Source organism: Mauremys mutica, chromosome 12, assembly GCF_020497125.1.
Source record: "Mauremys mutica isolate MM-2020 ecotype Southern chromosome 12, ASM2049712v1, whole genome shotgun sequence".
In the NCBI taxonomy this organism is placed as follows: domain Eukaryota; kingdom Metazoa; phylum Chordata; order Testudines; family Geoemydidae; genus Mauremys; species Mauremys mutica.
The window spans coordinates 29,633,636-29,659,793 of NC_059083.1; the positions used below are offsets into that span (position 1 = coordinate 29,633,636).

General features: G+C 48.3%; 1 protein-coding gene across 1 annotated transcript; it reads right to left on the reverse strand.

Moving 5' to 3' along the window:
• Positions 1-589: 589 nt before the first annotated feature.
• LOC123346101 (butyrophilin subfamily 1 member A1-like) lies at positions 590-25,415 on the reverse strand. Its single transcript, XM_044983321.1, has 8 exons — positions 25,311-25,415; positions 24,147-24,263; positions 12,807-13,154; positions 11,328-11,609; positions 9,965-10,069; positions 8,518-8,538; positions 5,927-5,953; positions 590-1,222 (listed from the first exon to the last, which is right to left on the reverse strand). The coding sequence occupies exons 1-8, from the start codon at positions 25,381-25,383 to the stop codon at positions 708-710; spliced, it is 1,488 nt and encodes a 495-aa protein (XP_044839256.1). The 5' UTR covers positions 25,384-25,415; the 3' UTR covers positions 590-707.
• Positions 25,416-26,158: the final 743 nt, after the last annotated feature.

Consider the following 26,158-nt stretch of genomic DNA (forward strand, 5'->3'; position numbering starts at 1 on the left):
AAAGTAAAAGGAGCTGAGAAGGAGCTTTAATAACTGCAGCAGGGCAAGGAGATCCCCAGCTACTGAGAACAGTTTTCTTTATGGCACTAAAATTGCACTAATGGCCAGGGATTAATATAGGGAATTAATGAGTTACAGTCTCACTTTCAGTAACATGTAATAAATCTCCCCGTCCCGCTCACGTTCCCTTTCCTTTCGTACTGTCCTTTTCTAGTCATCATTGTTCTAGCCTCACTTTCCATCCCTCTTTATTTCCCTGTGTCTCTCCTCCCTGTCACAGATCATCCCCCTCGGCGGCTCTCTTCCTTCCCTGATCTTATCCCTTCCCCTCGTGCTGATCCCCGGCTGGGAGCCCCCAGTGAGATCTAAGGACACAGATCTGTACAAAATGCTCCTGGCTGCTGCTGCTTCTCCCCAAGCCCCCAAATCCTGATTGATTCATTCTGTGTCCCTGCCACCCCCAACTACGCCTGTCCCCTGCCCAGCCCCCACCTCTGCCCCTCAGGGCCCCTCTTGTAGCCCCAGGGGTCTTCCCCCTCCTCCCCCCCCCCATCCCTTGGGCTGCAGAGAGGGCGGGGGAGGAGCTTCCAGCGGCCATAGAGATGAGGAGCCAGAGGCTGGGTAGATGGGAGTCCTGCAGGGTCATAGAGACTGGGGTGTGCGCGGTAAGAGAGGTTGAGTTCTGGTTCCCCCCTCAACTGTGTGTCTCAGGGACACAGTCTGAGCCGGGATCCCCGCCCCACCCGGAGCCAGGGTCGGATTCTCTCCCCAGGGACGGAGCCCGGCGGGAAAGTGAAGATCGGGGCCTGGTCACCAGCATCGATAAATGTCACCTGCCCCCGGTCACAGTCCAGACAAACCCAGATCCTGCTGGGGGCCCGACTCAGGGGCAGGCGGGTGCGAGGGGAGGTGAGAGCCTGGAACTCACCCCACAACCGCTCCACAGCCCAGATCCCCCCCTTAGGGCTAGGGCTGATCCCTCCCTTCCTCCTCACAGACTCTCTGGCCACCCCCACAGCCCAGAATCGCCCAGCCCCCACCTCCACCTCCCAGCAATGTCTCCCCGAGGTGAATCCCTCACAGCCCAGCACACAGGGCTCAGTGTCAAATCTCTCAGGGTCGTTGGGCAGATCCTGCCATGTGTCTCCCCGTCTCACACTTTTCTGATCCTCTGACAGGATGAGTTCGGGATGGGCCGTGTCTGGATCCAGAGTCACATTCACTGGGGAGAGAGAATCAGAGCATTAGGGGCAGAGCTCAGCCCTGGGGGAGGGTTTGATGGTGTCAGTGACAGAATCTGCCCCAGCTGGGGAGTGACTCTGAACCTCCTTCCTTCAGGATTTACCTGTCAGCTCTGAATGGGGAGCAGCTCTGAGATGACAGCATAGTGCAGGGGAGAGTCACGCCCCTGGCAGAGATGGGCCCTGCAGCAAAAGGGTCACTTGAGCCAGGTCTGGGACTCAGGCTCTGTCCTGTCCTGCTCCACATCTCTCCAGGGAGGGGACTAGAGCCCCACATGTTGGGGGGATGGGGGGCAACATAGTGGTGAGAAACTGAGCTCCCTCTGCTCAGTGCTCACTGACCCGCCTCACCTCTCCCTGCTGTTTCCCATCTTAAACCCCATATTCCAGATGTGAAAGAGCATCGCTGGGAGAGGAGAACAGATGCTTCCCATCCCTGCACCCTCAGCCTACGTGAGAGCAAAGGGAGTGTTGGGGGAGAAGGAGTGGGAGAGGAAGGACGGAGAGCAAGCAGAGAGGTGAATGGAGATATGAAGGAAGGGATCCCAGAGGGGAGAGAAAACCATATTGGATGAGGAGGAGATGGGGCAGGGGAGGCCCAGGGCAGCAGGACGTGAAAGGTTATAGAGAGATTGCTGTGAGGGTGAAAACAGCAACTCACCTGCCTGTTCTCTCCAAGCAACCACCATTACCAAACCTCCAGGCCCTTCCACCTGCCCCCACTCCTACTGCCTCCGCACCAGCCCCATTCAGCTGACGGCCTGCGGCTCTCCCCACCCTCCTGTTCCTGCCAGGCACTGCCGGCCCTCCAGCCCCTTCCAAACGCTGCCCCATCCCTCAGTCTTCTGGGCCCTTCCAAATCCTGAGGTATCCCCCTCTTTGCGCTCTCATGACTTCCCCCCTGGGCTCTCCCTGGGCTCTAGCACCAGGGTTCTCGTCACCGGGCATATTTTATTTCCTCACCTCCCTGTTTTGTCACTTGAAATATCTTTGTTTCTCTCTCTCTAATCTCTGAATTTTAGCATTTACACGTCATTTCCTCAGTTTCCAAACTCTGAATTGTTAATCCTCAGTTACTGGGCATTTGACAAACCCAGAATTCAGTTTGCTCCTGTTCCACAGCCTGTGGCTCAGGCCCCCAGGGCCTCAGGCAGGGAGGGGCTGTGAGCAGGAACAGCCCTGGGGATCCCCACACAATCCTCAAATACACGTGTGAGCATTTCTCTGTCAGCGGCTACAATTTTAACAGACCTTTTTTTCCCTTAGCAGAATTTCTGTCACTTTTATAATTATTAATAAGAAGTTAGACTTTCCCTTCTGACACTCTGAAGTGACATTGCCAGCCTGTTACCAAAGACCTGGTCCGGCTGCCATTCATGTCACTGGCCAATCTCCCCTGGAATTCAATGGGAGGCCTGAGGCATGGAGAGGAATTTTGAAAGAGATGGGAGCAGGACTGAACTGAGAATAATTCAGAAAAACAGAATTGAGGGATAGTTTCCCTCACCCAACCCTGCAGCGCTGACCGGCCCTCCGCCCAGGGCTCTGGCGGTGATTTAAAGGGCCTGGGACTCTGGCCACAGCCATGGTGGCCAGGGGCCCTGGGAACTTAATAATCTCCAGGCCCCAGGGCAGTTGCCCTTTTGCCTCTCCTCTCCCTGAGTATTAGCTGAGTGTGAAGGCTCCAGCTGGTACCTAATGCAGCTGCCGGCCTTCTCCAGGGCTTAGGCCACTTATTTTCAAAGCCTGTCACCTGAATGAGATGTTCAATATTTTCCCTCCACGGAGCATTAATTTATCACCAATGGACTTCATTTCCCATGTTTCCCTTTCACACAGCTTGAGTGGGTAGGTCCCTCTGAACCTCCTCACAGACTTCACTGGACTTGATGAGCCTGAGTAACTTTTGCTACCTTTGTGCTACCTCACTTCCCGTCACATCCTCCTTGTGCACAGTAGGTTGCCAAGTTACTACTAGCAGATGAGGGTTCTGTATCAGATATGGACAGGCCACAGCTCCCATCCTGGAGAGAGGTACAAGAGATGTCTTCTCATAAGGGCTAGTCTACACAGGCATTGGTGCAGCTGCAGCTTCAGTGCAGACACTCACTACAGCAACGGGAGGGATTCTTCCATCACTCTAGTTAACCCACCTCCCCAAGCAGTGGTAGCTGTCTACACCGAGGGTTAGATTAGCTCATCGACATTGCTTGGGGTGTGCCTGTTTCACACAGCTAAGCAATGTTGCTGAGTCAACTTAATTAAATCTACACTACAAACTTACACCAGTATAACTACATCGCTCAAGGATGTGAAAAATCCACACCTCTGCAGGATGTAATAAAACTGACAACTCTCGATGTAAGTAGGCCTATGTTGGTGGGAGTGCATCTCCTGCTGACACAGCTACCATCTCTTGGGGAGGTGGATTAACTACGCTGATCAGGGCTGGCTTAAGCAAGTGCGGGGCCTGATTCGTGGGGCTTGTACTCACTGGGTGGCACTCCTAGTCTTCGGTGGCACTTTGGCGGCGGGTCCTTCACTCGCTCCGAGTCTTCAGCGGCACTGAAGGACTCACCGCCGAAGACTTGAAGCGAGTGAAGGACCCACCGCTGAAGACCCAGAGCAAGTGAAGGACCCGCCGCCGAAGATCAGTTGCGCCGCCAGGTGAGTAAAAATTAAAAAGGCCACTGGGCGCGGGGCCCTCTTAGGCGCTGGGCCTGATTTGGGCCTAAAGCCAGCCCTGATGCTGATAGAAGCTCTCCCATTGGCATGGATAGTGTCTTCACTAGGTGCTACAGCGGTGCAGGCCTACCCTGCAACAATTCTGTAATGCACGGCTAGCTTGGTTGGTACCAGCTCAGGTAAGTTATGTTACAGATGGTGCCACAGCTCAACATTTCAATTGGTTTAGCTTTCAATTACATTGCTCGTGCCCCTGGGTTTCAAGATTATTAATAAATAAACAGAACCTACTCCCTATAAAGTTGAGGAACCCTTGCAGTTAAACTTTGGTATGATAACAGATAAATTATTTCTATTATTTGATTTCTGTCCCCTAGTAACTTTTTTTATCCTTGACAAAGCAATAATTTGTCTTACTCCATTACCACTTAAAAAGAACAGGAGTACTTGTGGCACCTTAGAGACTAACAAATTTATACCAGCATTACCACTTAGTTTCTTAAATAGATTCTTAAATAGATTCTTGTGAGGGACTTAATCAAAGGCCTTTTCAAGATCTAAATATATATCACCTTATTCTTTACATGCTACTTTACTGACATGATCAAAAAGAATCTTAACAGATGAAAATTGAGTCACAATTTTAATTTGCAGAAATGTTGCTGGCCTGACAATTTTACCATGATATTTCAGGTGTTTTGTGAGTCCCTTTTGAATGATCATTTATGGCAATTTACCAGGTAAGCTGTAAAACTTCCCAATGTGTCATTCCCTGGCACACCCCTAGGTGCCTTTTAACATTACGAGGGAGGGATAGCTCAGTGGTTTGACCATTAGCCTGCTAAACCCAGAGTTGTGAGGGGGCCACTTAGGAATCTGGGGCAAAATCAGTACTTGGTCCTGCTAGGGAAGGCAGGGGGCTGGACTCAATGACCTTTCACAGTCCCTTCCAGCTCTATGAGATCGGTATATCTCCATATATTATATAGATACCATGTTTGCTACCCTACAATTCTCCAGTCTAGCTCCTCCAACAGCTAAGCTCCTTCAGAACTCTTGGATGTGCCAGCTGTAGCTGGTGAGTTTTTACTTCATATTATCATTTCCTTCCACTGACACCTCACTCTCCGGTAGTACCTGATATAAAAAAATACTTTAGCTTCTGAGCAATATTCTCAGCTCTCCTCCCTTCCCTCTCCACCTCCCCCACTGGTCTCTGTCACACTTCCCCACTGAATATCAGTGGAATGATCAATGGGTGTATTGTTGGTTGCCAGCCTCAGCCACAGCCCCCTTGAAGAGGTATCAATCCCCACAGGCCCCACTCCCCAGATCCCCTGTGCATCCCTCCATTCCTCTCCCACTCCATAGCCCTAAGCTTACCCCTCCCCATAACACTCCTCTCTTGCCCAAGGAATTCCAGTGCACACTGGCTCTCTCTGGGCCCTTATGGCTCCTGGGCTCCTCATGCAGCTTGAATCCTGCTGTGTGTTTGGGGGGCTGCAGTCAGGGTGCGATGGGGTCTCTGTATCTCTGTGCCTGCTGCATCCACCTGAGCCAATGGGGTGTCTGTGTGCAGTGAATGTGCCAAATTACCCCTGCTGGCTGCCATGTGCCGGTGCCACGGCTAGAGCAGCAGCAGCAGCTGTCTGGGCACATGCAGCCCTGTCAGGGCTTCTGAAAACTGAAATACGCAGCCTAGACATTAACCTGGCCCTGGCCCAGCCCTTTATCCACCTGCCCTCCCAGAGCCTCCAGCCCCATCAGGGCCACTAACAGCATCTCGCTGAGAATCTTCTGAGCTCCCAGCATGCACAAAGGAACCTTTTAGGCACCCAGACCAGCAGTTATGACCACACAAACCTGAGTTTTTTCACCTTAGTACAGAGCCGTCCCTGCCCCAAAGAGCTAGTGTAAAATGTTAACTGTATGAGCAAAAGGGATGGGAAATCTCACGGTGGGGGAGCTTTGGATATTGATGCAATAGGAGCTGTAGTTACCTGGATAGAGGATGTTTCTTCTCCAGTCTGAAAGCAAACACAGAGAGAGGGATGAGGACTCAGCTGAGCAAATGCAGCAACACCAGGGCTCTGGGATGAAGAGCAGCTGGCTTAAGCTGAACCCAGGCAAGAGCAAAGTGATTCAGAAGCAGGGACACATTTTGAAGAACTAGATGAGACTCCTCCCTTCATTCCATTGAATTTGTACGGACCCATTCACCAAAGTTGAGGTGAAAATACTCAGGTCCTACGTGACCCGTCACTAGGCTCAGGGGACCATGTAGCATCAGTGTCTAAACATCCCAGCTCACTAGGAAACTCTGCATCTTCCTGTGGGCAAGGGTCTGGCCACAGTGATCCTGCCTCTGCTGCCGCCAGGCTGGGTTACTGCAGATCACTGAATCCACAGCTGAGTGTGAAGGCTCCAGCTGGTACCTAATGCAGCTGCCGGCCTTCTCCAGGGCTTAGGCCACAGTGACACATCAGGCCCATGTTCCAGTCCCTCCACTGGCTCCCAGTCCCCTTCTGATGCCAGTTTAAGGCTTTGGTTTTAATCTGCAAATCAATTAAAGAATCCAGCCCCAGTGGAGGCTGTTTGTGAGCCGTCCAGGTAGGAGGTACAGAGGCAGAGCATTGTCTGGGGCACCCAGGTTGCAGCTGACAGAGCCACCCTTAGTCTGGATTGTACCCTGGGTATGTCACAGTGACACCCTAAAGTAAAGCTCCCTGGCTAAGCAGGGGATAGAGACACCAAAACCCAGTGAAAATCAGAGCGGGAGGGGACAGGTGTTCCTGCCTGATGCTATGAATTCCCCTTCGAGAGCCCTAGGTACGATTTGACCCTCTCCTCCCCTCTCCCATGTTTAAAGCCAGAGCTGATTAGACCCCAAGGAGAGCCCTTGTTTCAGTTCAGTGATGGCAAGAGCTTAAACCACTGATGAGCAGGCCTAGGAGGCAGGTCGTAGACCTAGTGTGGGGACAGGGCTGCAGTGAACAACATGGAGATGGAGGAGCAGCCACGGCCTGCTGGAATCCCTGGGTAGGTCATGGAACCTCAGAACACACCATTGCAGAAGTGGCAGTGAGGGGCCAGCAGCAGCCGTGAGAACAGCAGTGGAGCTGAGCGGTGGCAGAGGTAACAGCCCCAGAAAAGCCAGCAGAACCAGCGGCAGAGGCATCAGCCAGTGGTGGCAGAGACAGCAGCCGCAGTGAGCCAGTTCCAGAGGAAGCAGAGGTATCGGTTGATGTCCCTCACCCTTTTTCAGGGATGGGAGGCAGTAAGCAGCCAGTGGCAGAGGTGCCAACTTCCCCTCTGACTGGTGGGTGCTCGACCCCCTGCTCCACCCTGGGCCCCGCCCCCACTCCACCCCTTCCCCAAGTCCCTGCCCCACCTCATTCCATCCGCTTCCCGAAGTCCCTGCCCCCCCACCACTTCCCTGCCTCCTCCCCCCAGCGTGCCGCATCCCTGCTCCTCCCCTCCTTCCCAGAGCACCCTGAGTGCCGTGAAACACTGTTTTGCAGCAGGCAGGAGGCACTGGGAGGGAGGGGGAAGAGTTGGTCAGCGAGGCTGCCAGTGAGCGAGATTCGCTGGAGGGACGGGGGAGCTTGGCTGTGGGTGGGTGCCGAGCACCCACTAATTTTTTCCCCGTGGGTGCTCCGGGGCTGTCAGCACCTAGGACCAGTGGTGACAGTGATAGCAGCACCAGCAGCAGGCCAGTTGCAGATGTGGAGGCAGCAGCAGACGACTTGCTCAATGTCCCCCCACCCCAGGCCTCTCAGGGGTGGAGGGTGAAGCCATGTGAGGGCACCTCTGAACTCTGGGTCTTGGCTGATTAAGAACAACCAACTGTGAGTGGGCTGCAGTGGCGGGAGAGGGGAGTGGTGTGTTACAGGTCATTCACTCATCGGATTATCACATGGCAAGGTGGGAAACTGAGGCAAAGGACATTGCCCAATGTACTGTGGGGGGATGGGGGGTTGCTTAGGGTTACATGCTTTCAAATCATGGCCGTGGTGTTTTCCCAAAACAATGCTGGGGTCCTTTGCCTTGTAATACAAGTTTTCTTTTGTTACACCCGGACTCAGGGCAGGTGAGTGGGAAGTTTTGTCTCTTATCCTGTGTCTACACCAGCACTTTTGTCAGTGAAACTTATGTCGGTCAGGGTGTGAAAAAAGCACGTCCCTGACTGACGTAAGTTTCACTGACAAAAGCACCAGTGTGGACAGTGCTGTGTCGGCAGGAGACACTCTACTGCCGCTCATTGGGGGTGGTTGAATTATGCCAGTGGGAGGTCGACACAAATCAGCTATATGGGAGACCTGATTGCAGGGCAGCTGCAGTGGTACAGCTGTGCCACTATAAGCCTTGAAGGGGCCACTATAGAGCCTTAAAAAGGCCCAGGAGTTAAATTTCCCCAGATTATTGAGCGGGGTCAATGTTTTCAGATTTGTGTTGCTAAGAGGAACCCTTGACATTGAACCCAGCCCATCTTGCTGCCAACTCCACCTGGCAGAAGGGTGAGAGATCGATAGATCCAGAGATAGTTTCAACACCACGGAAAAGACTGCATTCGAGAAATAGAAACACTTACCAAGTTCTCGTTGAAGATCATCTAGGTAACAGAGAACCAGAAACAAACACACACTAATTAAGTGCTGATCTTCTAGGATGGAATCAACCCCAGCCTCCCACCATGCAGCCTGTCCCTCACAACCCCACTGATCCAGGCTATGGGCAGGGAAACCACTGAGGTCTGGGGAGAAAAGTCTCTTTCCAACCCACAGGCAGGGCACGGAGCACCTGCGAAGTCCCATAGGATGTGGCTACACAGCAACTGAATACCTCCAGTTGACCCATGTCAGCTAAGCAGGCTCACAAGACATGGGCTGGGGGCCTGTAAAATTGGGGTGTAGACATTTGGGCTCATTTTGTGTCTACGCTAGAGTAAAGTATCAAAAAATAACTAATTATCTGCATGGACTTAGTTCTAAAAGTTTTGAATTCCCTAGAGGATTAGGGCCAGCTTTTTAAAGGTATTTAGGTTGCTAACTCCCATTCATTTCAATTGGCATTCGGTGTCCAAATACCTTTAAAAAGCTGCCCTTAGAACCCATTCTCACTTCCTTGCATATTACATGTTCCCATTCACTTTGCTGGGAGCGTTAGGTGTGCACGGAATGTAATATTGGGCCCTAAAATTATCAACATTATTCTGTTAGGGATGTGACTTATGCATTTAGTGTTGGATCCTACACATGTTGAAATCAAAGGCACAGCTCTAATCAATGGTAGTGGTGCAGCATCATGGCATCTGCATTTCGTGACAGTTGTACAGTGATTATACAATTCATGAGCCTTTGATGGTTTCATGTTCTCAGCACCAGGAGAAAAAGTTTTCCCTTCTCCGTCTCTGACTTCCTATTCCTCACCATTTTCAGAACTCAGGTTCAAGCTCAGAGCTCATGTCTATTTAGACCCCTCTTTTCTACTGTGTATATTTTTTTAATATTACCTATTCAGGTGAAATTTGTCAGGCTTTGTCTCATTCCAATTTCTTTTTAACATTAAATGAAATCACAGACGACTGCTCCCAAAATAAAATTATGGGGACCCAACTCTGTACAAAATATTTACTTATCAGAGGAGGGAAAGAGACATTAACTAATTCCCAAAGTCCATGGGGTCTGAGGACGGAATAACTGCACAGCTGGGTGGGAAGTGGTCAGAAAAGAGTGACGTGTGGAGAAGGTCTTGGATCAATCTTCCCTCCACGCCTTCCCCAAATGCTCCATTCAGCTTAACTGAGGCAGCTCTGGGGGAGAAATATTCTATGTCTGTAAAGGGCTGGTGCAGATCACTCCCTGCTGGAGCAAATGGAAACCTTAGTAACGTTTCCTTCCCTGTGCTGCTGAGGGGAGCGCAGTGCAGGTTGGTGCTTCCCCTGCTTGGCCTAGTGTAAAATTTCATTCTTTCCTTTTTTCATTTATGAGAAGAAAATTTCTTGTTAATTTCACTAAATTTTCCCCTGTGACGTTTACCTTTTATTTTAAATAGATACATAGTGAGGCCAATGAAACCAAACAAAACTGGGAGAATCACACTCAGAGCCACCATCCACGGATTCACTCTTGGGAAAAAGAAATCTGAAAAATAAACCCCACAGGATTTGCATTAGTTGGGAAGCAGGAATACAAATTTTTTCTCTGTTGCATGTAACTTCATAATTAGTCCTCAGCAGGACGTATGTGAGATAAGAGTGAAAACATGACCCCTCTATGCTACACAAAAGACCAAAACCTGATTGTAAAAATTACTCCAACCAACACAGCTTTAGCTCTGATTAACCTTTGAATAAACAGGCCTGGTTTGATTCATGGTATTCAGAGTTTTACTGAGTTCAGGGGCAAATTCTCTGCTCACAAAACCGCACTGACTTCAGTAGAGTTATGGCAGCAAACAATTTGGTCCTCACTGTTCAGCAACATTCAGAAATTGCAGGAGTAATTAGAATATTTTGGTGAGTCACTAAAATTTCCCCAATTATTTTGATGAATCGTAATTGCAATTACTCCAAACATTAAGTGCTGAAAATTGATTCATCATCTTTTTCCGTTCTTGTGTTTACAGCATTAAAATCATCTAGCCAGGGTGGGCATTTCAGACATACCTAAGGCCTTCTCCACACAGGTTTTGTGCACTAGTTTAGTGAAACTGGTGTAACACTCATGCAGTCATTGTTACACTGATTCCACAGCTGACCACGTAACAGGACTGCCCCAATTTAACTATACTGGTTGACAAAACTTTAAATTGTAAATCAGCTGAATAGTGTCCTTTATCCATTTAGTATAAATCATTAAGGAACTGACTTAAGCTAAATACATAGGACACTCTGAAACTGAAATAAGAGCATTCAAACAAGGGGTTTCATCAATAACTCAGTAGATAATCAGTGCAGCTTGTGTGTGTAAATAAAGGCAAAGTGAGCTATGAGCACAACTCCTACTGAATGTCAACAGAAACAAGCCCACATAATTTTGGTGACATTTCACTTATTGAAAAGGTAGCAAACAAACCATAGGGTAAAAATTCACAAATCACTGTGATGAACTTAAGTTTCTATTTCTTCTCAAAATCACACTCTTTTTTTTTTTAAGTAAGAGTTTCAGGAGTATCGGAGTTAAGATTAAATTTACATTAAACCCAAAATTTCTGACAACTCTGAATCTTCAAAATTAAGGCAAATTGCCTGAGTTGTGACCTGTTAAGATGCCAGTTTCTGAACTTCTTTGTGTTTATGTACATTGTAAAATATGCACAACAGATGCTTCAGTTCTTTGTTTCCTATGTTTTGTTTCTGCTTAAGGTGATTTAAGCGTGTGGGTTTAGCTGGTAACTGACCTGCTATATAAACTGTTGATTCCTTTTCTTGATTGAGAACGGTGTTCCTGATCCAACAGGACAGGTTCTGGTTTGAATGTTCTTTTATAATAATAGAATTTTCTGTTTCAAACAGGCCACTATCCCCTAGCGATTTTGCTTCAGAGAGAGATGGTAATTCTTGCCCACTGTGATCTCTCCATAGCACCTTGGGCTCTGGGTACCACCCAGCTGATTGACAAACCACCCGGATCCCTCCATCCTGGTGACTCTCCACAGAGATGACAGGATTGGAGCCCAAAGCTAGAAGAAAATTACATAGATGTGTGATAAATCAATGGGGTAACTTAACAGCTAAAAGGATGAGTGACAGATTGTCGATCCCTTACTCCCACAAGAGATCACTTGATCACATAGAAGGGATAAATGAACACTGGAATTTCTGAATTCCCAATACGCATAGACACAGGAAAATATGTGAACAAATATTTAAAATAATTTCACTGAATAAGTGAGAGATATTGTCCTCTCCACCCAAGAGCAATGGAGCACTGAACACATTTGGAAATCTGGCCACTTCATTTAAATACCTAGTGAGATATGATTTTTTCAGAAAGCCAGTTTTTAGTATATTGTATAAACATTTTGTTTGTTTTCTTTTTAAACAAACAAACAAATAAATCTAACTGGCTCCATGGTTCCTCTGTCAGAGCAGCAGGGGACAAACGCTTGGCCTCATCCACTAGCAGTAAATACATAATGTCTCTCCCCCTCACCACCATCTTTATGTGGCCTCAGGCAGTCGGAAAGCTACAACTGATTTTGACTGTACCCCAACTAACTACCTGTAGTGAGCACGTCAGAAGGCCTATAAACCTGGCAGTCCCACCTTAGCCATGCCTCAGAATGACTGCAGAGAAATTGGAAGACCACAGGCTGTCCACACTTGAAAGGCTGCAGCAGCACAGCTTCACCGCTGTGGTGCTTCAGTGGAGACACTGCTTACACCAACGGCATGACTTCTCCTGGGGTCATAGGTAATACCCCTCTCTGAGAGGCAGTAGCTAGGTTGACAGAAAAATTGTTCTGTTGACCCAGCGCTACCTGCATGGGGACTTAGGTCAGCTTAGTTTTGTCACTCATGTGGAGTGTATTTTTCACACCCCTGAGTGACATAGTTAAGCTGACCTACTTTTCTAGTATAAACCAGGCCCATATTTGTCTAGATGTCTTTTCCCTCCTTTCTCTCCCTCCTTTTGAAGTCAGCCAAAAACATCTTTTGGGCAAGAAAATCTCTTGACCATTCTGAAAATGTCTTTAATAAAACATTGGGAAAGTTTTCAGCATATTTTCCAAAGTGTATGAACGTGGTCATGTGCTGAAATCTAGTCACGCTGCGTTAGTCTAAAATAATTCACAAGTTGCTAGTCACAGTTGTTGCAGTAGAAAAGAACAAAAACTGCAGCCCAGACTAAGAAAATACAGACAAGAGCAGCTGACCTGCTATCTTCAGTTCCAATGGGGCTTCTTCATAAAAAGAACCATCTTGAACAAAACAGTTGTATTGTCCTTCATCTGAGCGTCTGATATTAAGAATCCGCAAGGAAACATTCCCATCTGTGATGGCAGCTTTCAAAAGCTCTGTTCTTCCATGATAGTCTGACATCTGGTTCCCGTATTGATCCTTCCCATGCTGATATAGGTGCACAAATGAAAGGAACTCAGATCGGAACCATCTCACCTCCATGTTCTCAGCGCTCATCCTGGGAGACAGGTGACAGGGTAACACAATGGCCTCACCCACAATTGCAGTGACAGGGTGACCAGGACCAGTCACACTGAACTGGGCTGTGAAATACACCAAAGCAAAAAGAGAACAAGATTAAAGATTAAAAAAATATATTCATGACTGATTCAATAGGTTCAAACTTTCCAAAATTCAGCGTGAGGCAGACACCTGGCATGCAAATTTTCAACCTGAATATTTGAAATTTGGAAAAGTTACAAGCAACTGAAAAGGGCATTTATAGTAGAAAGTGACAGGCCAGCTCAGATAGAGGTGTCACTGAGAACTACCCTTATATTACGTTGACATGCCACAGAGCCATTTCAGTGCCCCATGAACGGGCAGGGTGATCTGAGTATATACACTGTATACCTGAGCTCTGTGGTCTGTTCCAGCCTTCACTATATTTCTGATGTGATTCTCATTGTTGGTTTTAATATGAGAAGGATGAAAAGATGAAATCCTGACTCCACTGAAGTCAATAGAGATCTCTTTGGATTTCACCCTAGCGTTTTGGGATCCAGCCTCTTTGGACACCACTTCTCACCTCATATAACACAATTTTCCTCCTCTGCTCCCCCTCCTTCAGTTTTTAGTGGGCCTGGGTCATGGCGAAGGACATTTTCAGTAAAGAGTCTTCAACTTGGGTCACAGAGGAGGCAGGCACGTGAAGTAGGATGCTCAGCGTGACCCGAGGTGCCTAGGGCAGCCCATACTGGAAATGCCAAGGGCAGGGCAGGCTGCAAAAAGGAGAGCAGATTCTCCCAAAACCAGTGGTTTACATTATAATTAGATTCACCAGCCAGTCCCTAAACCCTGTTCCTGATCCCCCACACTGGTTATCAAGAAGCTATAAAAAATAAATCACACAGTGCCCTTTACTGCATTCCAGTCTCTGGCTCCCGATCAGTGAACAGGTTCAGTACAATAAGAAGTTACTTAAAACTCTGTTTACTTTACAAAATGTTCTTCTGATTCCCCCAAAAGACCAGCCACATTACCAGATCAATACTAGTTTGAATCTTTCCCGAAATACCATGCTGCCAGACAATCCTTTAGTATCTAAAACTAAAGGTTTTATTGTAAAAGAAAAGGAAAGAAAGAAGAGAGTTGTTAAATGGTCAAAGCAATCAGATACATACATACATACTTCAGAGTCCACATATAAGGTTCTTAGCAGCACTGGTGAGTTTCCTAACTTGTAAAGTCCCTCTGGAACACATCCACAGCTTGGATGGGTCTGCCAGCCATTTGTCCAAAGCATCAGTTTGTATAGAAGTTACTCCAGAGGTGAGAAGCAGGATTGAAGACAAAATGGAGAAGATGTAGCTGCCTTTTTATATCCCTTTCCATGTGGCTTGTACATTTGTTGTCCCAAACACAGGCTCCCAGCACAAGGGTATGGAAAGGTATTTGGAGTCCCCTGGCCATAGTCATGTCCCTACATGTCGTGCTGACTCATAGGCAGAGCCCCTGGTTCATTGTGCCCCTGATTGCCCTTGATGGGCCATCAAGCAGGCTGGATAGTGATGATGCCGGGTCTGCTTGGGTGTGTCACCCAGATGCACAGCACAATTTCGAGACACAAATATACCACACATATCTATAAATTATGATCCAAAGATGATTCATACCTGTAAACATGATCATATTTAGCAAATCATAACATTTCCACTAATGCCTTACATGGCATATCTTGTATATGATTTATTGTGATTTTGTAATATTGTTATCAATGATATTATAAATGGTCACCCATATTCCATACCACATCACACTCAGATACTGTTGGAACCCAACTAAAGGACTTCTTTGAGTGAAAACAGGGGCCTGGTGAAATTGTCTGGGCATATGCTTATGATCTCCAGGAGAGAATGAGCAAAGTGGAGCAGCGAGACCCTCGACGAGTTCCAGACCCAGATATGGTTCTGAAAGAGCAGTTGGTGCTGGGGCTCTGGGATGATTCCCGCTGCCATGAAATGAAAAGGAGGTTTAAGGAAGAGCCTGGTAAGAAGTTCTATGAACTCATGCCAAACCCCAATACAAGAAGTGGGGGCCTAGTGAATGCAACTACTGGGGAAAAGGTCCTGCCCCAAAACACAGTTAACATTGGAAAGTTTAAGTGAAGGGGTCCAAAAACTGGCAGTCCAACAGGAGGAGATGCTGCAAGTGATGACTGAGTTGATGAAAGAAAAAAAATCCCATTAGTATGTCAAAATATCCAAAGGCACCGGGATCACCGAAGATCCCCACTGAAGAATGAGCTGGGAAGGCATATTTGTTACACTTGTGAAAGGCCAGGGCATGCTAGCTGAGAATGTCCACTGAGAAGGAGAGCAGAGTCCCAGGCACTCAAAACCAGTGTGGCACCAGGAATGAGTGGTCCATCTACAGTAGAAGGCCAAGCAGTGGCAGAAGGATTCCTAGGCATGTCCACGGTGGAAAATCACTCTATACACAGTGTTGAAAGGAATGTGGGCAGTGCCAGCATATCTAGTGACTTCTGTAAGCGAGCATTTGGAGACTGTCTAACAGCTGAAATATGTATAGCAGGGGTGAAGACCAGATGTTTGTTAGATACTGGCTCAGAAGTCACCACCATTACTGAGTCACGTTTTCAAAAATATTTGAAGGACAAGGAGCTGACCATGCACAGCACACAGTTTGTACATCTAACAGTAGTTAATAGACTGGCAATCCCAGTGGTGAGATGCCTTGAAGCAGACAGAGTACATGAGCCAGACACTGCCAGGAAAATGCATCTTCATCCTGAAACACAAAGCCTCTGAAGGGAGCCATATGGAAGGATGAGTCCCAGGGATTCTAGGAATGAACAACGTTAGTGAGCTGAAGGAGCTACTCTTGCTAGGATAAGGAACCAGGAGGATGAACCGTCATGAACACTCTATGAAGAATGCTGTTCTGAGTAGAGTACTGGCTCGAGTGGAGAGGCAGAGTCATTCCCTGATCCCCACAAGGTGGACTAGAAATGTTAAAGTGGGCAGAAAATGGGAGACCATTATTCCTCCTTGGAGATGGAAGATCCTTGATGAACGCTGCAGGGTACCAGGAAATACCAATGAATATTGAGTGCTGGTACTAGAGACTACATCTGGGCCATGCCTACCCAATGGACTCCAGTCAGTTAATGTACTGACTAGTACCATGAAAGGAAGAGTACCAGTGAGTCCTCTAAACTCAAGTGTGAAGGCTGTGGAGTTGCATCCTCAGAACAGAATGGCAGAGGTACACCAGCCTGATGAGGTGATCCCTCAGGTGAAGGTAACATTTGAGGAGAATGGAAATGAGCTGCAGGTGACAAGGAGGGAGAAGGGAGAACAAGTTACCTTTCCTCAGGAAAGATGTGGTGGGAGACTGACAGTTCCAGTTCAAGCAGAGCTCTAGGGGCTGGTTCCTGAACAAGTGGCTAACTTAAGGGCTTTGCCAGAGAAGCACCAAGAACTCTTTTCTATGGCTGAGGTGACCAAATTCGATGACCGAGTCAAAAGGTGTCCATGGCAGCCCAAAGACAGCCAGCGAAGCTGCTCTCAGTACAACTAAAGACACAGCCTAAAGTAGGAAAAGGACTTATGATCACGAGTACAATGGGGTTCTGATCAGACCTGGTGACTGTGCACCAGTTCGTACCCATAGATGCCGAGGGCTTAATAAATACAGAAGTGGGAGTTGAATCCCCACATTGTAGTTGCCCAGAACAATCCTGAGCTGCCAGTTGACACCAGGGGCGGCTCTACTGTTTTGGCCGCCCCAAGCAGTCATGCGCGGGAGGCGCCCCGGAGCCGCGGGAGCAGCGGACCTCCCGCGGACATGACTGCAGAGGGACCGCTGGTCCCGCGTGGCTCGGCTGGACCCCCGCGGCTGCGGACGGTTCGCGGGTCCGGCGGCTCCGCTTGAGCTGCCGCAGCCATGCCTGCGGGAGGTCCAGCCGAGCCGCGGGACGAGCGCCCTCTCCGCAGTCATGCCTGCGGCAGGTCCGGTCGTCCCGGGGCTCCGGTGGACCTCTCGCAGGCATGACTGCGGCAGGTCCGCCGGCCGAGCCTGCCGCCCCCCCCCCCCCCGCGGCTGGGGACCGGCCGGCAGCGGCAGGATGGGCTGGGGCCCCAGCCTTTTGCCGCCCCCTAGATTTGGCCGCCCTAGGCACCAGCTTGTTTTGCTGGTGCCTAGAGCCGCCCCTGGTTGACACTATCCAGCCTGAATGACGAGGTCCTGAAAGAGTAGTGTATAGGGACCAGCTAAAACATTGCCTCCTTAGTCCAGTCAGGGACTATAGGAGGCATAGATCAGTGTGCCCTGAGGAGACTGAAACCAGTTAGGGGATGGTTCTAGTCCCACAAACCAAATACTGAAGGGAACAGAGTGGGGCAAACCCAAACCCTAATGAGAATGGCCAGATCCCTCAACTTGACCTGGTGTTACCAGGGGACAGAGAAATAGAAATTGTGGGTCATGAACCATCAGTCTGAAGACAGTCCCAGGCCTGGTCTACACTAGGCGTTTAAACCGGTTTTAGGAGCGTAAAACCGATTTAACGCCACACCCGTCCACACTGAGAGGCCCTTTATATCGGTATAAAGGGCTCTTTAAACCGGTTTCTGTACTCCTTCCTAACGAGAGGAGTAGCGCTAGTATCGGAATTACCATATCGGATTAGGGTTAGTGTGGCCGCAGATCGACGATATTGGCCTCCGAGCGGTATCCCACAGTGCACCACTGACCGCTCTGGACAGCAATCTGAACTCGGATGCAGTGGCCAGGTAGACAGGAAAAGCCCCGCGAACTTTTGAATATTTCCTGTTTGCCTAGCGTGGAGCTCAGATCAGCACATCTGGCGATGCAGTTAAAAATCAAAATAAAGAAAGAGCTCCCGCATGGACCATGCGGATGTGATCGCTGTAAGGGCAGGCAAATCTGTTCTATCAGCGCTCCGTTACAGAAGACGAAATTCAAAATCATTTTTAAAAAATCTCCAGACAGACGCCATAGCAGGGGCTCAGCGCACTGCTGCGTGACAAACGTAACGGAAAGCCAAAGAATCAAATGGACGCTCATGGACTGGAGGACTCAAGCTATCCCACAGTTCCTGCAGTCTCCGAAAAATATTAGCATTCTTGGCTGAGCTCCAAATGCTTCTAGGGTCAAACACAGTGTCCGCGGTGGGTCAGGGCATAGCTCGGCAATTTACACACACCCCCACCCACCCCCAGAAGTGAAAAGGGAAAACAATCCTCTCTTGACTCTTTAACATGTCACCCTATCTTTACTGAATGCTGCAGATAGACCCGATGCTGCAGCACTCAACACCAACATCCTTGCTCCCCCCCCGCCATGGGTGGTTGATGGTGCAATATGACTGGTATCTGTCCTCGTCATCAGCCTATTGGCACATGGGGCAGTGCAAAAGGACTGGTAACCATGCAGACTAGTATCGGTGAGGTCTATCAAGGGTGCCTGGCCCTAATTTTTCCTGGTAGATGGTACAGTATGGCTGATAACCATTGTCGTCATAGCAACAGGGGGCTGAGCTCTGTCAGCCCCCACCCTTCATGTGTAAAAAAAATATTCAATTGCCCCTGGACTAGCAGAGGGATGCTGGGCTCCTCTCCTCCACACTCCTTACTGTCCTGTCTGGACTATCATAGCAGCTGGAGGCTGCCTTCCACTCATTTCTCACTAACAAGTCAGTGTGTCTTATTCCTGCATTCTTTATTACTTCATCACACAAGTGGGGGGACAATGCTACAGTAGCCCAGGAAGGCTGGGGGAAGAACGGAATCAACAGATGGGGTTGTTGCAGGAGCACCCCCTGTGAATAGCATACAGCTCATAATTTCTGCAGGATCTGACACAGAGCAGCTGTGCTCTCTGATACAGTGGTTCTCTAGTACACTTGCCCATATTCTAGGCAGGACTGATTCTATTTTTAGATACCAAAAAGGAGGGATTGACTCTGGGAGTCATTCCCAATTTTGGCTTTTGCGCCCCTGGCTAAGAGCAGCCAGGGGCACTTATGACAGCAGCAAATGGTGCAAAACGACTGGTAGCCATGATCATCTGTTTACTAATTTATGGATTGGTAGATGGTGCAGTATGGCTGGTAACCATCTCTGCTGTCATGCAAAAGCAAAAGCATGCTGCTGTGTAGCGCTGCTGAATCGCCTCTGTCAGCGGCATCTAGTACACATATGGTGACAGTCACAAAAGGCAAAACAGGCTCCATGATTGCCATGCTATGGCATCTGCCAGGGCAATCCAGGGAAAAAAGGCGCGAAATGCTTGTCTGCCATTGCTTTTCCAGAGGAAGGAGTGACTGACGACATTTACCCAGAACCACCCGCAACAATGATTTTTGCCCCATCAGGCACTGGGATCTCAACCCGGAAATTCCAAGGGGCGGGGGAGGCTATGGGAACTATGGGATAGCTACGGAATAGCTACCCACAGTGCAACGCTCCAGAAGTCGATGCTAGCCTCGGACCGTGGACGCACACCACCGATTTAATGTGTTTAGTGTGGCCGCGCGCACTCGATTTGATACAATCTGTTTTACAAAACCGGTTTATGCAAATTCGGAATAGTCCCGTAGTGTAGACATACCCCCAGAGAACTACTAAGGCTGTACTGCCTGTTAAATTTAGAGATGAGTATGTTATTGATTCTATGTAGTGTTTTAATGAATATTTTCCTGTATAGTAGGAAGGAGTAGACCTAGAATGTTAAATATGTTGAATTTCTCCACTTACACTGATCTTGCTATGTATTTAAATTCACAAACTGGGAGTAGTTCCGCTGACTTTGAGTGAAGCATGTTGTTAAGACACTTCAGGAGCTTAAATAAATCCTCTAAGGGTACGTCTACACTACAGGATTATTCCAATTTTACAGAAACCGGTTTTGTAAAACAGACTGTATAAAAACGATTGCGCGCGGCCACACTAAGCACATTAATTCGGTGGTGTGCGTCCACGGTCCGAGGCTAGCGTCGATTTCTGGAGCGTTGCACTGTGGGTAGCTATTCCGTAGCTATCCCATAGTTCCCGCAGCCTCCCCCGCCCCTTGGAATTCTGGGGAAAAAATCATTGCCGTGGGTGGTTCTGGGTACAGCCTCACCCCTCCCTCCCTGAAAGCAGCAGACAACCATTTCGCGCCTTTTTTCCTGGGTGAACTGTGCAGACGCCATAGCACAGCAAGCATGGACCCTGTTCAGCTCAATACTGCAATCATGAATGTTTTAAACACCTTGCGCACTCTCGTGCAGTATATGGTGAACCAGGACCTTCAAACCGAGGCGAGGAGGGGGCGGTTACGGCAGCGCGGCGATAACAGTGATGAGGACGTGGGCACAGAATTCTCTCAAACCGCGGGCCCCCGCGCTTTGGAGATCCTGATGGTAATGGGGCAGATTCTATCCATTGAACACCGATTTTGGGCCCGGGAAACAAGCACTGACTGGTGGGACCGCATTGTGTTGAAGGTGTGGGACGATTCGCAGTGGCTGCGAAACTTTCGCATGCGTAAGGGCACTTTCATGGAACTTTGTGACTTGCTTGCCCCTGCCCTGAAACGCCATAATACCAAGATGAGAGCAGCCCTCACAGTAGAGAAGCGAGTGGCGATAGCCCTGTGGAAGCTTGCAACGCCAGACAGCTACCGGTCAGACGGGAATCAATTTGGAGTTGGAAAATCTACTGTGGGGGCTGCTGTGATGCAAGTAGCCAAAGCAATCACTAAGCTGCTGCTACAAAAGGTTGTGACTCTGGGAAACGTGCAGGCCATAGTGGATGGCTTTGCTGCACTGGGATTCCCTAACTGTGGGGGGGCGATAGATGGAACCCATATCCCTATCTTGGCACCGGAGCGCCAGGGCACCCAGTATGTAAACCGGAAGGGGTACTTTTCAATGGTGCTGCAAGCACTGGTGGATCACAAGGGATGTTTCACCAACATCCACGTGGGATGGCCAGGGAGGGTTCATGACGCTCGCGTTTTCAGAAGCACTACTCTGTTTAAACGGCTGCAGCAAGGGAATTACTTCCCAGACCAGAAAATAACAGTTGGGGATGTTGAAATGCCTGTCGTTATCCTGGGGGACCCAGCCTACCCCTTGATGCCATGGCTCATGAAGCCATACACAGGCAGCCTGGACAGTGGTCAGGATCTGTTCAATTACAGGCTGAGCAAGTGCAGAATGGTGGTGGAATGTGCATTTGGCCGTTTAAAGGCGCGCTGGCGCACATTACTGACTCGCTCAGACCTCAGCCAAACCAATGTCCCCTATGTTATTGCTGCTTGCTGTATTCTCCACAATCTCTGTGAGAGTAAGGGGGAGACCTTTATGGCGGGGTGGGAGGCTGAGGCAAATCACCTGGCCGCTGATTACGCGCAGCCAGACACCAGGGAGATTAGAAGAGCACACCAGGAAGCGGTGCGCATCAGAGAAGCTTGGAAAATGAGCTTCATCAATGGCCAGGGTACAGTGTGACTGCTGTGTTTGTTGATGAACACCCACCCCCCTTGATTGACTTGATTGACTCATTCCCTGTAAGCAACTCCCCCTCCCCCTTCGAGTACAGCTTATGTATGCAAATACAGTCACTCTCGTTTAAAAACCATGATTTCTTTATTAATTCATTATAAAAAGAGGGAGAGAAGTAAGGGTGTGGTTTGGGAGGAGGATAGGAGGGAAGGAGAAAGCCATTAAAAAAAAATTCACATTAATGACAGCCTTCTGGTTGGGCTGTCCACGGGGGTGGAGTGGGCGGGTGCACGGAGCCTCCCCCCACGCGTTCTTACACGTCTGGGTGAGGAGGATGTGGAACAAGGTGAGGGTTGAGGGTGGTTATACAGGGGCTTCAGCGGCACTCTGTGATCCTGCTGCCGTTCCTGAAGCTCCACCAGACGCCGGAGCATGTCAGTTTGATCACGCAGCAGCCCCAGAGTTGCATCCCGCCACCGCTGATCTTCCTGCCGCCACCGCTGATTTTCCTGCCGGTCTTCCTGCCGCCACCTCTCATCTCGGGTGTCCCTCCTGTCCTCACGTTCACTGGCATCTTTCCTGTAATTTAATACCACGTCCTTCCACTCATTCAGATGAGCTCTTTCACTGCGTGTAACTTCCATAATATCCGAGAACATTTCATCTCGCGTCTTCTTTTTCCTCCGCCTTATCTGTGCTAGCCTTTGGGATGGAGGAGTGATGCTTGAAAAATTTCCAGCTGCATGAGGGAGAGAAATATTTTAAAAGATACATTTAACAGAACAATGGTTATACTCTTTCACAGTGAACAGCACTATTCACCTTACATAGCACATGTGATTTCCCTACAAGGTCGCATTTTTCATCTTAATATTGAGTGCCTGCAGCTCTGGGGTTACAGATCTCACAGACACAGGTCTGGGCATCAGAATTCAGCTTGCATGCGGCCATGGTAAGCCACTGTCTTTCGGCTTCTGTAGTGATTTACCCCTCCCCCCAATGCATGGCTAATACCACGCTAGCTCCCTGCTAATCAACACCCTTCCCACCTCCCCACCCACTGCGTGGATCATTGGCATTTCACTCCTCCCCTCCCCCCGCTTGGGTACGTGCAGGAAAGGATTTTTATTAAGCTGCTGCAGACCACGATCCCAGTAGGAAAATGGCCATCCCCCTAACTTAAATTCCTGATTTTTAACCAGGTTACCCTGAACGATATCACTTTGCTGAGGATAACACAGCGAGATAAAGAACGGATGCTTCTTGAATGCCAGCAATCACCGGGACCATACGCAGCTATGCTTTGCCATGCAATGATACCTGATTACTTGCTACATGCATGGCGTGGTAAAGTGTCCTACCATGGTGGGCGGAACAAGGCTGCCTTGCCCAGAAACCTTCTGCAAAGGCTTCTGGAGTACCTCCAGGAGCGCTTCATCGAGATGTCCCTGGAGGATTTCCTCTCAATCCCCGGACATGTTAACAACCTTTTCTAAGTAACTATACTGTCTGCGAATGCATCCCAAGTCCTCAGGGCAAATCAATCATTAAAAAACGCTTGCTTAAAAACAATGTTTGCTATTTGCAAAGGTACACTCACCAGAGGTCCCTTCCATGGCGTCATTGTCTGGGATAGTTTCTTGGGAGGGCTGGGAGGAGGGTAATTCCGTCAGGGTGAGAAAAAGCTCCTGGCTGTTGGGGCTCACGGAGTTCTGTGTGCTATCTGCTAGCTCGTCCTCCTCTTCTTCATTGTCATCTTCTCCATCCACATAATCCTCACCCATGGCAGAGATTACAACCCCCACCTCGGAATCCACGGTACTTGTGGCGCAGCCCCCTAAAATTGCATGCAGCTCAGCATAGAAGCGGCATGTTTTTCGACCTGCCCCGGACCTTCCGTTTGCTTCTTTGGTTTTCTGGTAGGCTTGCCTGAGCTCCTTAACTTTCACTCTGCACTGCACTGAGTCCCTGCTGTGGCCTTTATCCGTCATAGCCTTAGAAATTCTTTCAAATACTTTTTCATTTCGTCTTTTGGAACGCAGTTCTGTTAGCACTGAATCCTCTCCCCATATAGCGATCAGATCCAGTACCTCCCGTGCAGTCCATGCTGGGGCTCTGTTTCGATTCTCAGGAGACTGCATTGTTACCTGTGTAGATGAGCTGTGCGTGGTCACCTGTGCTGATGAGCTCTCCACGCTGGGCAAGCAGGAAATGAATTTCAAAAGTTTGCGGGGCTTTTCCTGTCTACCTGGCCAGTGCATCAGAGTTCAGAATGCTGTCCAGAGCGGTCAGTGGTGCATTGTGGGATAGCTCCCGGAGGCCAATACCGTCGATTTGCGGCCACACTAACCCTAATCCGATATGTTAATCCCGATATTAGTGCTACTCCTCTCGCTGGGGAGGAGTACAGAAACCGATTTAAAGAGCCATTAAAATCGATATAAGGTGCCTCCTAGTGTGGACGGGTGTGGCGTTAAATCGGTTTTTCGCTCCTAAAACCGGTTTAAACGCCTAGTGTAGACCAGGCTTTAGAAACAACAGACACAGGACAGATTCCTACCTGATTCCATCTTGTGAACATAACAAGTAAGGAAGAAAACAATAAACCCAGGGAGAGGGGAGCTGGCTCTGGAGCTGTGGCAGAATGAGAGAATCTCCATCTTCACTGTGACTTGATCTAGACAGGAAGAAGGAGAAAAAAAATGTACCATAGTGAGCATAACACCAATTAACATTAAATCATTACAGTCAAGCATTAAAGAGGGCACCATAAATAAAAAAGGAATAAATACATTATTAAGTGAACTCTTTCATATTACAGAGTTAGAACAGCCATTGCATTAAAATTGAAAATGTTTCCTTTAAGATTCTGATTTTGTCCTATCCCTACAAAATCCCTTTTAAAAAAAGGCAGATCAGTGTAAAAGTTGGTAGTTATTCCATCAATGGAGAAAAAATTTTCAGTGAATGAGAAACAGTGTGTGTGCCGGGCCGTCCAGATGATTCAGGGGGCCTGGGGCAAAGCAATTTTGGGGGCCCCTTCCATTAAAAAGAAAGTTGCAAAACTATAGAACACTATATTCTTGTGGGGGCCCCTGCAGGGCCCGGGGCAAATTGTGCCCCACTTGCCCACCCCCGAGTAGTCCTGTGTGTGTGTGTGTGTGAGTGTGTGTGAGTGTGTGTGAGTGTGTGTGTGTGCGCGAGAGAGAGAGAGAGACAGAGAAATATTCCTGGGTTTTTTTTACCCATTTATTTTCTTTCAGCATATCAGAGGCAAAATTATTCAGTTCCATAAACAGACTTATTCAGTAACAGGAAGGACAGAGAAAGAGGCTGCCCATACAGCTGGATCTGCAAAAGTTTGTAACTTACTTTACAAAACAGAAATATACGCTTAGTAAATTCCTAGCAAATCTCCCTTTGAACGCATTGAGAGCAGGATCAGGTCCAGTTTTACTGAATAAAATATAGAAGCAAAGAAATAGATTCTTAACTCAAATAACCAGAATAGTCTGGAGTTACATTACAATGAAAGGAGAGGGGAAAATAGCTCGTATATCATTTTGAATATATAGTTCAAAAGCAAAGTTTATATTCAGAGTAAAACATTTATCCTGAGATTATTGGATCATTTTGCAGTTAATAATTCACTCAAGGAATAAATGTCTACTAGGAGCTATCAAAGAACAAGGGAGATGGTATTCAAGTGACAGAACTCACCTACCTGATGAATCCTGGAAATCAGCTTTGGAACAGTTTTGAGCTCTCCCTGGTGTTCCGTGGTTTTCTAAAATCATCACCCGTTCTCCTCCAGTTAGTTTGCATTGCCAGTGACTATTTAGGTTGCAAAATGAATTCTTAATAAAAAATTACAGAAACAAAAAACTGAATCCTGGTCTTTCCTTTCATATTTCTGCTGATATGGTGTTCATTCTTTGTTGGACACTGAAGTGAAATGTGTCTCTCTCGATGCCTTCACTAAGATGGAAGGCGAAAGTAGAAAAATAACTGGAATGCTGTGGTGATTTCAATCCCTCCCTATTACATCCTCATCCCAGTTTGGAAAGCAAGCAAGCAAGAAAGAAGCGCAGCTAGGGAGCCAGTGTTGGTGGCAGCAGACTCAGATTTTGAAGGGCCCCAATCTGGCTGAAGGCAATGAGAATTTCCAAGAGGCTCAGCTTCTTGCTCCTTGAGAATTGCTCAGTATTATCACCATAATCATTATAGTTTCCATCTCATGCTCCAAATGGAAACAGCCCCTTTAATTACTTCAGAATTAAACACCCTTCGTCCTGCTACACTGGAGTTTCTGGTGAAGCCAGTGTCTTTATTACTGTAAGGTCCGAAGGTTAAAGCCCAACCCAGCTCTGTTCTCAGATAAGAGTCTAACCAGGATCAAAGAGCTTTAACTGATTCTAAGTTCTGATTGGCCAACAGACATAGTGCTTTCCTGGCAAGGGTGAAAGTAACTTAAAGGACTTACCCTACGCGGAGTCCTGAGTAGGGGGCATGGCCTCAGCCAGAAGAGGCGGGGCCTTTAAATACCTGGGCAATTTAAATCAAGATTTAAAG